We start from the raw sequence: 12,812 nt of genomic DNA, 5'->3' as shown, positions 1-12,812 counted from the left end.
TTAGTTCATACTTCTGTTTCCAATTTCCTAATATATGTGACACACGCACAGGCACACTCAGACTGACGTAGCAGTCGACAGTCACTTTGCAGCTGGGACGTTGTCTGCCACACTGCGACACAGCGAATGACTGCGCTTGGCCTTCTTTGATGGCCTGCCTGGTGGGACACGTTTCGAGCCTTTGTGCAGGCCAGGTCGTCTCCTTGCAATGCTTGTTGGCTGCACATTTATCTTGCCTCGGCACCTTGAAACCCTGCAGACTGCAGCTGACATGTTTATTAGTGGTGTGACAAAGCTCTGCTTGTTTGGAAGGCTTTTCAGTTTTTTCGCAAGTCTGGCTGTGTGCTTCATGCATGTCGGGTCGTTGTTAACTTCAGCCTTTAGGTGCAGAAAGGCTTCTATGAGGGCTTCAAAAGGGTCTTCCTCCAGTTCCTGAAACACACACAAAAAAACCAAAAATTTTTTGCTTAAAGGCTGCTGTTTGCCTACCAATGGGCTGATTGTTATAATCTTTTGCATGCAAAGAGGAAGCTGAGCTGTGTGATTCTGATACTTGTCAAAGATACTGGCATGATACGGTTTGTTAAGCTTTCTTCCATTGAAAAATGAGCGAAGTTTTGTGATGCATATGTGGTAGAAGTAACATATTATTCATAAACCTTCTTTATGGTGCCAGTAGCAACAGAATCATGGTTGCTAAGAGGCAGCATGCCATTCGGCGTTTGCAGGCTGTTGCTGCTATGGGCAACAGAGAGGCATGTGAGAGTAGGATGATGAGCCCATGCAGATGGTGCAAGCACATCGTCTGATCGTGGGGTGGCTTCACAAACAGTGGCATCTTGGCCTCTCCACTAAATTTAAATTTGCTTCCTCCATGGGCATGAACTGTTGTTAGGTCCGCTTGCTTTGGGGGGAAAATTTCATAATTGAGAATTTCTGCAGAATTCTTGTTAGTAACCACAATTTCGTTTTTGTTATTGCAGACACCAATCGGAGCGAGAGAATAATAAAAATGTGACTGTTTTTTTTTTAATTCCCGTGAAAGCCGGCATATTGTTGCACAGTTTTGATGATGCTGTGACATGCTAGACCTCTGCATATACATAAGGAAGTGAACATGTCAAGCTTGGCGGCTGTAGTGGCAACGCGTTCACAGTCCTGTATAGGAAAAGTCATGATACTGTCATCTCTCGAAATAAGCATTAATGGTGGTGGCAAAAAGTTTCCAGTTTCGACTCAACATCCATTCTTGGGTTTTTATCTTCTGTGGTACCAGGCTGTACATTAATGAGTGAGGGAAGTCCGAGGCCAGACTAATGCACGGCTGTGCCTGGCTTGCATGCATGGTCACAACAGCATGTGTAGGATTGTGCACCATGGCAGACTTAGAGAGATAAATCAGTCACTGGGAGACATTTTGTCAAACAAGCACCATTCTTCAAGTGGAGGGAATACCAAGTATTACCTGATGGTGAACTACAACCAGCACATGCTATTTTACTGAAGGTACATTTGAAGTACAAGGGTTGTTTCAGAAATAAGCGTGTATTTATTTTGTGTGTTATGTTTCCGGCAAAATGTTGCACATTTTTCTTTATGAGTTCAGAGAATTTTAAATTCTCCACCACAAAAAGTGTAGTCACTTGTCATCAATGACTATGGTTTATAATGACTCCGGCTAACATAGAGTTGCCGTCACTTGTCTTGCAAATGTATAGCGCCATAGCAAACCTGGTTCAGTGGTTGAGCACTGCAGGTTTCCCTACTTTCTGGAGGGCTGTACTGGCTAGTTGCAGCTGTTGAGGTAGAGGGAGTGTTCCAACAGTCAGGAACATCGGTGGGAGCCTCGCCGCACACAGCATTTTGCAGCGCTTGTGTCTTCTCATGGAGGCCTTCGAAGAAATCAATGCCGGGGCAGTTGTCTCCGAGCGCAAGCTTTCCAAGGTTGTAGCGACCTTCTCTAGTCTGCAGAGGTGCATTTGGGAAGATCCCACCAATCACTTTGTGCACGGGTGCCTGGTGTTTACAAAATGCACCGTGCTGTCCAGAGCGGCATGTGCACAGGCCGATGTCAGAGTACACTGTGTAAAACTTGCTCTCTGGACTGCCACTTGGGACGACATAATGCCCATCTCCATCACACCTGATATTGTTTTTGGTACCTTCTGGCAGTTTCTTCAGAAGCCTCTCATATTGCAGCATGTGCCCAGTCACACGTGAGTGGGCATGGTCAAGTATTCTGTGCAAGAAATACTCTTCCCACACAACAGAGAGGAACTCAGCTAGGGCCACAACATTAAATGCTTTAGTTCTATGCAGGATTATGTCTTTTAGGACCCTAATCGAGGCCTCTGAATAGTTTATTTATTTATTTATTTATTTATTTGAACATACTGCAGGCCCTTTTCGGGCCCACGCAGGAGTGTTTACAATGCATCATTGATCAAACAGAGTAAAAACAAAAATTCAAAAATACAGAGATGTTCTCTGACCCAAACACAAAAAGATTAGGAGAGAATTAAACAGAAAAGTCAATTTTTTCGATATAATTAAGAAATAGTTCCACGGACGTACACTTCACCGCATCTTCAGGCAATTTATTCCAATATGATATAGCATCTGGAAACAGGGAGTACCTGTGGATATTTACACGGCTGACTGGTTGACGAAGTGTTTTACTATGGTTTGTTCTAGACGAGTGTTTGAATGGCGGGTGTAAGTATTGTGAATTGGCTATTTTGAAGTGACCGTGAAGAAGTTGGAACAAAAACTTTAATCTGGAAATGATTCTTCTCTGTGACAGGCTTTGTAAATTTGACTGAACTATTAGACTGGTAGCGCTAGTTTGACGTGAATACTTTGAATAGACGAACCTCACTGCTAGTTTTTGGATGCGCTCTAATTTGTTGATTAAGCTTTTTTGATGGGGGCTCCAGACTATATCCGCATATTCTAGGGTAGGTCTTATAAGAGTTTTATAGGCACTGAGTTTAATATGGGCCGGCGTGTTACGGAGCTTTCTCCTTAAATAATGTAATTTACCTTCAGCTTTAGAGCAAATGGATTTGATGTATGGCTCCCAACGCAGGTTAGATGTTAGGATGAGCCCCAGATACTTCACCTGATCATATTTTTTAACCTGTGCGTCACCAAGTGTGTATGTAAAACTTAGAGGATGCTTCTTATTAGTGAATGTGATACTTTTGGTTTTATCTGCGTTAAGTTTCATTCCCCAGGTCATACACCAAGCGTGGATTGATTCTAGGGAATTGTTAAGGAGAATTTGATCGTCAGATTTTTTTACAGCTATATATACGACACAATCGTCTGCAAAAAGGCGAAGCTGGATCGATGAACTAACACAGGAATGAATATCATTTATATAAATGAGGAACAAAAGAGGCGCAAGTACTGATCCCTGGGGTACACCCGAATACACATCCAGGTTTTGCGAAACGTATTCACCTATTTTGACGCATTGTTTTCTGTTCTGCAAATAGCAGCAAATCCATGACACAATGTTGCGATCAATGCCAAAAGATAGTAATTTTGTTACAAGGTCATCGTGAGGAACAACATCAAACGCTTTAGAGAAGTCTAAGAATATAGCATCTATCTGGTAGCCTTCATTAATTGTGTTAGCGATGTCGTGAGTAATTTCAGCAAGCTGCGTTACTGTTGAAAGCCCTGTTCTGAAACCGTGTTGTTTTTCATAAATGAGATTATTATTTTCTAGATATGAGATCATGGCTTTAAAAATAATGTGTTCCATCATTTTACAACTAGTGCTTGTTAACGATATCGGACGATAATTATTCAGTTCAGTTTTAGGACCCGATTTGTGTATAGGAATTATTTCGGCACAGCGCCAGTCATCTGGAATTACGAGTGTTTGTAAAGATGTCGTGTAAATTTTATGCAGGTATTTAGACACCCAGTCAGCGTATCGGACTAAAAATGTGTTCGAGATGGAATCAGGAGCCGGAGATTTTTTTGTGTCAAGTGTTTGTAAAAGAGAAAGGATTCCATCTTCACTAATGATTATTTCTGTCATGGGTTTCTTGATTGTGTATGCGGGTAGAGAAGCGTGAGAGGCTGTTCTGGTGAAAACGGACTGGAAAAACTTATTGAATTCATTTGCAATGTCATCAGGTTTACTTATGGTGTCGCTGAAATCTGTAATGATGGAACCAGTTGACTGTTCTTCAGATAAGTAGCGCCAAAACTTATGAGGGTTGTGAGCCATGAAGGAAGGCAGCGTCAAATCAAAGAAGCGAGTTTTTGCGTCTCGGATTTTGCTCTGTAAGCAGTTAACAAGACTTGCAATGTCATTCTTGTTTCCTTTTTTACGCCGTCGTTTTATTTTTCTTTTAAGTTGAATTATCTCGCGCGTTATCCACGGGTACTCCCTGTTTATGCGTTTTTTTCGAAGCGGAACGTATCTCTTTTCGCAAGTATTTACAATGTTTTTGAAAAAGGACAATAGTTCACGAACATCGGTCAGTGCGCTGAATTCGGCAAAGCTGTTCTCAAGTGCATTTAGAATTGCAGGGTCATCTGCACGCTCATAGTCCTTGACAAAGGTAGGCAGTGTTTTCTTCTTTTTGCAAGTGACTACTATGGGGCATGACAATACTAGCAGTTTGTGGTCAGATATACCGTCTTCGATGCGCACTGAACACCCTGGAAGTGTACTGCTAACAAAAATTAAATCAAGAAGTGAAGAGGAAGACGACAGAACTCGGGTGTTATCGGTAACCAGCTGATCTAAGGAAAAACTAAATGCTGTAAATAAAAGCGTTTCCGCGCTTTGGGCATCTTTTCCGTCGTGTGAAAAGTCCGCCCAATTAAATTTAAAGTCCCCCGATAAAATCAACTTAGATCTTGAGTTAGTGTGCTGGGACAGATAATCGTTCATTTTTTCCAGATAATCTGGCGGGGCGTTTGGGGGTCGATACACGCCTCCCAGTAATATACATTTACCGGAATATGTTATTTTGCACCACACACTTTCGTGGTCATCAATACCCTTCAGGACTGAATATTTTATGTTGTTTTTAATAGCTATAGCTACACCACCCCCTCGCGAACCCCTATCTTTACGTAGCAACTTATATGTTGATGGAACAACTTCCGAATCACGTACTCCTGCTTGTAACCATGTTTCTGTTATAATTATGATGTGAGGATGGTGTCCCAGAATTAGCTGCTCGAGGTGACCTAACTTGTTTACTATACTTCTAGCATTGAATGACAGGATTCTTAGTGTTTTGGTTTTGGCCGGTCAGATATGATTACTGTTCGAGCTTGCTGCTCCTGGAGTTGAGTTAGGCTGGGTGTGCCTTGCATCATCGGCCCTTCTTGTTATTTCGACCCTGGTTTGTTGTGTTTCATCCCAAATGAAAACCTTGCCATTGACCTTTAGCTTATCAAAGGAAAGCGACACCTTTGCCCCAGCCGCCCTCTCTCGCTCCGATGAGCGCCATAGCTTAGTGCGTAAGTCTCGTACCCTTTTTGAAAAATCTTCAGATATGGAAATGTTAGAGCCCTTTAGTTTGAAACAGCTTGACATAATAACTGTTTTCTCTGCGGAATTGAAGAACCGAACTATGACTGGACGTGGTGTTTTGCCTTTAGGATTACCTATCCTGTGAATTCTTTCGGCCGATTTCACTTCCATGCCCAGCTTGTCTCTGAAGATTTCTTGCTTAACGTGTTCCTCAAGTGATTTAGCGTCTTCCTCCGGTTTCTCGGTCACACCATAAATCAATAAGTTGTTGCGTCGACTTCGGTTTTCCAAGTCATCTATTTTTGCTGCTATACCGTGAATGTGTTTGTTCGTACTTCTGGTTAGTCTTTCACTTTCATCAAGTCTTTCTTCGCATTTCTTCAACCTACCTAAGTCGTTTTCAATTGTTTCAATTCTCAACCTCATATTATCAACCGTTCTCTCGACATGTTTTAGGTTTGTAACTAACTCCTGCAAAGTTTTGTTTGTTTTTGCTTGTTCTTTCAGAATCGTTTTCAGTAGTTCATTGTTAAGATGACTGTCAGAGTCAGAGCTAGGGCCTGGGTTGAGTTCAATGTCACCAGATGTCAACAGTAAAAGCCTAATGACACTATAACAGTCACAAAGCATGCTCAGGAGAAATTGTGGACTTGGTAGCACCGTCAGGGTTACATCATTGTCTCTAACTGAGGAAACAGAGTATTTGCCACCAACCTGTACGACAAAAACGAAGTGTTTGAGCATTGGTATCCGGTCGGTGCCACCAAGTCCACTGAAGTGTCCAGCTGACGGGATCCTGGTTATATACCCGCGTAGGCGTGGCTCCGTTGACGTTCCAGCAGCAGCTCGGCGATAGCGGCTGTTGGTGTCGGCGATAGTTGTTGGTGTTGTGGCCTCGTGTCTTTGCGGACGTGTCTTTGGCCTCGTGTGTCGGCAGTATACAATCTATTGCGTCCATTCTCACCTGTGAGGACCCCGCCGATTCGCCTCATCTAGCCATGACTGCGCTGAGCCCTCCATCTTCTGCGCCTGATTCCTCCGCTACAGACCTGTTCCTTCACTCTATCGACACCGATCTTCCTTCCCCGCAACGGACGCAGCTTCTTAACCTCCTTCACCAGTTCCGCTCCTCCTTCGACTGTCATCGGAGTTCCTTGGGCCAAACTTCCACGGTCACCCATCGTGTCGACACCGGCAACCACGCACCAGTGCGGCAGTGCCCCTATCGTGTATCTGCCACCGAGCGCCATGCTACCGAAGAGCAAGTTGATAAAATGCTCCAAGATGGCGTGATCCAGCCCTCCAGTAGCCCTTGGGCTTCGCCTGTTGTGCTGGTCAAGAAGAAAGACGGCTCCATCCGATTTTGTGTCGACTACCGCCGCCTTAATAAGATTACGCGGAAGGATGTCTACCCTCTTCCCCGCATCGATGACGCTGTGGACTGTTTGCAAGGGGCCGAACTATTTTCTTCCCTTGATCTTCGTTCTGGATATTGGCAGGTCCCCATGGAAGCGGCTGATCGCCCCAAAACTGCTTTTGCAACCCCCGACGGCTTATACGAATTTACAGTTATGCCATTCGGCTTTTGTAATGTGCCTGCAACATTTGAGAGGATGATGGACACCATTTTGCGGGGATTAAAGTGGAAGGTATGCCTCTGCTACCTCGACGACATCGTGGTCTTTTCTGCTGATTTTGACACCCACCTCCATCGCCTGAGGCACATCTTGAACTGCCTTTCTGACGCCGGTTTGCAGCTAAACTTGAAGAAATGCCATTTTGCCGCTCGTACACTCACTATCTTAGGGCACGTTGTCTCCAAGGAAGACGTTTCTCCAGACCCAGCCAAACTTTGTGCGGTCGCTGCTTTTCCCAAGCCTACATCTGTCAAAGAACTGCGCAGCTTCCTTGTCCTGTGTTCCTACTTTCGTAGGTTTATTCGAAACTTTGCATCTATTGCTGCCCCTTTAACAGAACTCCTATCCAGCAGCTCCGACTTTTCACAGTGGTCACCTACCTCTTCCCTACACTCTTCCCTACACTGCAGCCGGTAACCGTTGGGCTATCGTCGCAGTTGACCACTTGACGAGGTATGCAGAAACCGCCGCCCTTCCATCCGCCTCAGCGTCTGACGTAGCCTCCTTCATTTTGCGACGGTTCATTCTTCGCCACGGCGCACCGCGCGAACTGCTGAGTGACAGAGGCCGCGTTTTCTTATCGGAAGTTGTCAAAGCCTTGCTCCGCAGGTGCAACATCATTCACTGAACAAGCTCGATATATCACCCGCAAACTAACGGCCTTACAGAAAGATTTAACCGTACCCTCGGCGATATGCTCTCTATATACGTCTCATCAGACCATTCAAACTGGGATCTCGTCCTTCCGTATGTGACATACGCCAACAACACCGCAACGCAGTCGGCTACCGGCTTTTCCCCGTTCTATCTTCTTTACGGCCGTCACCCTTCTGCTCCACTCGATACCATTCTCCCATACCAGCCTGACGCATCTGAGTGTACTCCTATTTCGCAAGCTGCACGACACGCAGAAGAGTGTCGCCGAATCGCCCGTTCTCTCACAACTGAGGCCCAATACCGTCGGAAATCCCGCCACGACAGCCATCACACGCCCCCGCACTTTTCTTCTGGTAGCCTCGTGTGGCTCTGGATTCCGTCCAGTACTGCGGGCCTCTCCTCGAAACTTCTTGCAAAGTTTCACGGCCCCTACCGAGTTGTGGAACGCACCTCGCCTGTTAATCACGTGGTGGAACCGCTGATGCCGTCTCCTGATCTTCGCCGGCGCGAACGCGAGACTGTTCACGTGCAGCGCCTAAAGCCGCATTATGACCCGGCCATCTCACCTACGCCGTAAGTCGCCAGGATGGCTCCTCTCCTCCCCGGGGGGCAGTTGTAACGACGAAGAAGTTCCTGTTCAGGCGAAGACGACGACGAACTTCTGACCGTTGTGTTGAGCGGCATTGCCATCGCTTTGTGTGTGGGCTCTCGGTGCTCGACCTCTGTGTCTACGTGGCCTGTGCCTCTGTGTCTACCGCCGGCGCCCAGTACCTCTAACCATCCCAGTACCCATCTTACACTACAATTATTCAAACGTATGTTGAGTTTGTCAATTTGGCCTACAGATCCCAGGAAGAACGAGCAGGTGCGTTAATTTTGGGCACACATTAGGAAAAGTTTCATGAAGGCCTTGGCAATGATTGAGCAAGCATTCATGCGGGATTGCAAGACCTCTATGAAACGCTGTTACCAAAATTTAACTTCTTGAATTGGTTGCAAGCACGGCAGCAGATTTTAACTCTTGTTATGGGTCATTTATTTCCATATTTGTGATCCAGATTCTGACCACTCTTTAGAACTGGGAGGGAGTGCATTGACATCTGCATGGAGCTACATAGGGTTGTCATAAATGTACAAACTTTTTGTTCCAGGTCACTGCTGGGGCTACCTGGTGTTACATTTATTACCCTGAGAGAAACCAGCCATCTTCTCTGGGCAGAGTCCATACTTGCCAAGAATGGTGAGACAAGTGTAAAGTCAAGTGCATGTTCAGGACTTTCCTTGGCATCGGTGGGATTGTGTAAAAAAAAGCTGACACCAGAAGGACAAAGTGTCAGTTCCACCTGCTACTGTGCCATTTTGCAGCACCAGGAGACATAACCCTAACAGGCCTACTGAATCATTTCAAGGCTCCGTTTTCCAAATTTGCTGGTTTTTATGGATAATTTGATGCCAGCCATCTGTTCAAGTTTTCTATTAATTCACAAATCATGAATACAATCTAGTCCACATATAACGACTGCAGTTATAACTAACAGTTATTACAAATGAGGTAGAGCTACCGTCAAAAAATCCATTAGGGCTATGACATTGCATCTTAGATAAAACGAACAACCTTGGCTATATAACTCTGTTATAACTAACAAGGAGGCACTGTAAGCTCACTACTCCCACAGCCTCCCAGCTATTGTGATCTCCCAAAGAAAATGTAGCTGTCTCTCCCCCCCCCCAAATAAATAAATAAAAAAGTGGATTTGAAACTTAAACTACCGGCCAGGTGTGCTCCAACAGGCTACAGGGTCAGTCAGTGCTTGCGTGCACGCCTGTTGGGTAAAGCATTTAAAGTGGAAACAGAAGCATGGTAAGCTCTAGACAGGGGCAGTGTTGGAAGCAAACTGCTGCACACGGCCGGTGCCTAGTCAATGACAGCGATTTGAGAAGCTTGAATACCAGTCACGAGGTATGCCTTGCAGGCCCACCCAGTCACGTGATTCATCACTTATCCAGTCGGATCTCTGCTCTCTGCGTGGCTGCCGCGTCCAGGCAATTCGTAGACAGCAGATAGCTTGTGTCACCCTTGTTTAGAGCTCTCGAACAATGTGCACCGTATGATTGAAAGTAGTAGCGATTGTTTTTTGGTGAGGTGTTATTTCCCATCTGGTTTATAGGCCTATTCGACTGTATTCTGGTGGAAAGATTGCTTCAAGACCCTAGTAGTCACGGCAAGCTATAGCTTTATTTGGAGCTCTATGCGTTACTTGAGAGCTTTACAGAAGAGTCATGTATACTGTACATTATGAGTGCTCATGCGCTGCAGTAGCTTTGTCGCTGCACCCTGACAACGTTTTTGAGGATTGAAGACGAGGGCTTTCACCAGTTGCCGTGAGCGCCTCATTTACTAACGGTATTACCACGTCATTGAAACAGCTCGTCTGCTGCTTAGGGCTTGGCCAGGAGCACATGACCGTTCTGGAGAGCTTAGAAAGCGGTTTGATAGGGTCTGCTTCGAAGAAACAGGCATGCACAGCAGACCTTTTAAAGAAATAACCATCACCTTTCTCTGGCTGTATTTTTGCGCTGTAATGGGGTAAGTCCACATGACCATCAAGTTCATTATAAGTGGGCTCTACTGTATACCGCTGTCTACGATCATGAGGTTGTGTAGTGCAGCTCCTTACCTGACCAGTATTGTCTCTCGCCACAGTTGCAAATGGTCCCTGTTATGCTTGCTTGTCACTGATACTTATGCTGCCGCTACTGTGCTGCATAAGTAGCCCTACAATTTTTTTATTGCATCTTTCATATGCTGAATTGAGATGCAAAAGCTCTGCTGTGTTTGGCTGTACTTTTTGCAATTACTTAGTGTGTGTATGATGCCTACAAACTGAAACAGAAGTGGTCAATGCATTGGCTGTGTTGTCATGCACTGGACATGCTATAGCACCCATTCTTCAACCAAATACCATAGGCCTGCACAGCATGCATGCACTATGCGACTTGTGAGACATTGTCCTGTGACGTAGTATCAGTGACACAGTACCTGGCCTTGCCACCGCTGTGGCTCACCGGTTACGGTGCTCGGCTGCTGACCCAACCATCAGATGTGGGTTCGATCCCGGCCGCGGTGGCCAAACTTAGATGGAGGCAAAATTCTAGAGGCCCGTGTCCTGTTCAACGTCAGTGCATGTTAAAGAACCCCAGGTGGCCGAAATTTTCAGAGCCTTTCACTGTGGCGTCCCTTATAGTCTGAGTCACTTTGGGACATTAAACCCCCATAAAACCATAAAACTTTTTCTTCTCAATCAGTCACTCACTGCTGTTTCTGTATGCATTCAAATTTTATATCACCGATTATGAATAAATTCCATACCTTTTGAAAAATGACCATCAATGACTTCCTTTCACTTGGGCTGACACCATGCGTGGCAAGAATCAGCCACCGCCACTCAGCCTGTGCCACATGAAAGTGGCATAGGAGCTGCCTGGCTTCTGGCCAGTTGTCAAGAATTGCTGCTTTCTCAGCAGCACTGTTGTCAGTCATGAAAGTCTCTGGTGCCTGCAGACAAGAAACAGCCACATACTGACAGCTATGCAACAGCTAAGTCATTCCCATGACAGATGTTTGCGGGTGCCGGATAAGTTGATAACCAGATAACCTTGCTACATTACCCTGTGTTGTTATGATGATATTTTTCACTTCGGTTTTGATGGCATTACTGAATGGGTCCTAACTCTGTGCATGCATAATCTATATCCAGTTTGATATTTAAATGTAGAGGTGACATTTACACAGTGTAGTTCACATGTCAAACACTTCAGCTCTACAGCTTGTTCATTTGTGGCTCAAATTTTAAATGAAATCGACTGCTACTGACCTGACAGGTTGGGCAAGCAGGAGTTTAGGCAGCATTGGTATGGGCTTGCATTAACTTAATTTTTTTTTTTATCAAACAAGATGAAAAGTCCAAGATTTCAAGGTTTGCAGAGTGTCACACCGCCTCTTGGAGCAAACTGTTGAAGCTTAAAAGTTGTAGGCATGGCTTGTAGCCAATGCTGATATTGTTAAGCAGTGCCTCTTGGAGCTTGCAGAAAGTACAGGCTGGAGCAGACCCATATTCTGAACCAATGTTGCCTAACTCATGCCTAGCATTACCTGGCATTCTTTCAAACAACATGCAGTAAGTATAATTTGCAATTTTCCTGTGCCCACCTCACAGCCTCCAAAGCAAAAGGGGTAGTTGTGCTTCAGGAGCTCGAAGCCAGCTGAGTAGCCCTCAGTAGTCTGGCTGCTGTGCACAATGACTGCTATGGGTACAGCACCAGCTGATGTCGCTGTCAGCATAACTGTCACGCTGCTGCTTGTTGAGTCACATGATGCCGTGGAATCAACGAAGATGACTTCAGAGGATGATTCAAGCAGCTGGGCACGCCTCATGATTGGAGTTACCAGGAGAACTGCCCAGCTTCCTGCCCCTCCCTCTGAGTGCACCTTCACATCAACTCCTGCATAAAAAGCGGGTTTTGACGGTTTAGTATGGCATAACATGAAAGCATAGTTGGTGTTGCAAAACAAATTATCACCTTTATGAGACACTGAGAGCAAATTAAAGTTTTCCTGCATCAATGGATTACTCTTATGTGGACGTAGAGCATATTTTCAATGAAAACAAAATATGTATGTGGTAGGAAGGACAATAAAATGAGAGATGGGTATTGTCTGGTGAGATTTTTTGTTCTGTAGAACAAAGGGTTAGGTGCCTGAATAATCTAACTTTTTGTATCGCTACTAGCTGTCCACTTTCATCTCACCAGGAAAATAAGACAGCTAAATGTGCAAAATAAAACTAAAAACTCTCAACACATTGTCATCAGCACCGTTGCAAGTTTTTATCAAAATGCTCAAAAAATACTCAACTGTTAACTCCTAATTTTTTTTTACAAAAAACATACTTCTATTGTATGTTCTCTAAGTTTGGTGGCCGTGCAATATTCCTTTCCAGCGCAAATAT

At 45.0% G+C, this 12,812-nt stretch overlaps 2 protein-coding genes across 3 annotated transcripts; both read right to left on the bottom strand.

The window, feature by feature from the left end:
• LOC149338172 (uncharacterized) lies at positions 1 to 12,595 on the bottom strand. 2 transcript variants are annotated; one of them, XM_089547537.1, is made up of 3 exons: positions 12,014 to 12,595; positions 11,174 to 11,359; positions 1 to 432 (listed from the first exon to the last, which is right to left on the bottom strand). In XM_089547537.1, exons 1-3 carry the CDS (start codon positions 12,422 to 12,424, stop codon positions 82 to 84), a joined length of 948 nt encoding a protein of 315 aa, XP_089403663.1. In that variant the 5' UTR covers positions 12,425 to 12,595; the 3' UTR covers positions 1 to 81. The 2 variants fall into 2 exon arrangements, with proteins under 2 accessions (XP_089403663.1, XP_089403664.1); XM_089547538.1 differs by lacking the exons at positions 11,174 to 11,359; positions 12,014 to 12,595 and adding an exon at positions 1,732 to 2,217.
• LOC149338173 (uncharacterized) lies at positions 5,154 to 7,845 on the bottom strand. Its single transcript, XM_089547536.1, has one exon. The coding sequence runs from the start codon at positions 6,251 to 6,253 to the stop codon at positions 5,285 to 5,287; it is 969 nt and encodes a 322-aa protein (XP_089403662.1). The 5' UTR covers positions 6,254 to 7,845; the 3' UTR covers positions 5,154 to 5,284.
• Positions 12,596 to 12,812: the final 217 nt, after the last annotated feature.

This window comes from Amblyomma mixtum, chromosome 6 (genome assembly GCF_055824585.1).
Source record: "Amblyomma mixtum isolate Tamu chromosome 6, ASM5582458v1, whole genome shotgun sequence".
NCBI classification, from domain to species: Eukaryota; Metazoa; Arthropoda; class Arachnida; order Ixodida; family Ixodidae; genus Amblyomma; species Amblyomma mixtum.
This window is presented reverse-complemented; position numbering and strand designations above follow the sequence as displayed.

Coding starts and splice junctions, on each gene's coding strand:
- LOC149338173 (XM_089547536.1), bottom strand. CDS start 6,253: ATGCTCAAACACTTCGTTTTTGTCGTACAGGTTGGTGGCAAATACTCT.
- LOC149338172 (XM_089547537.1), bottom strand. CDS start 12,424: ATGCAGGAAAACTTTAATTTGCTCTCAGTGTCTCATAAAGGTGATAAT. Junction 11,360..12,013: donor TTTGCTTTGGAGGCTGTGAG/GTGGGCACAGGA, acceptor TCTTGTCTGCAG/GCACCAGAGACTTTCATGAC. Junction 433..11,173: donor TGATGGTCATTTTTCAAAAG/GTATGGAATTTA, acceptor TGTGTGTTTCAG/GAACTGGAGGAAGACCCTTT.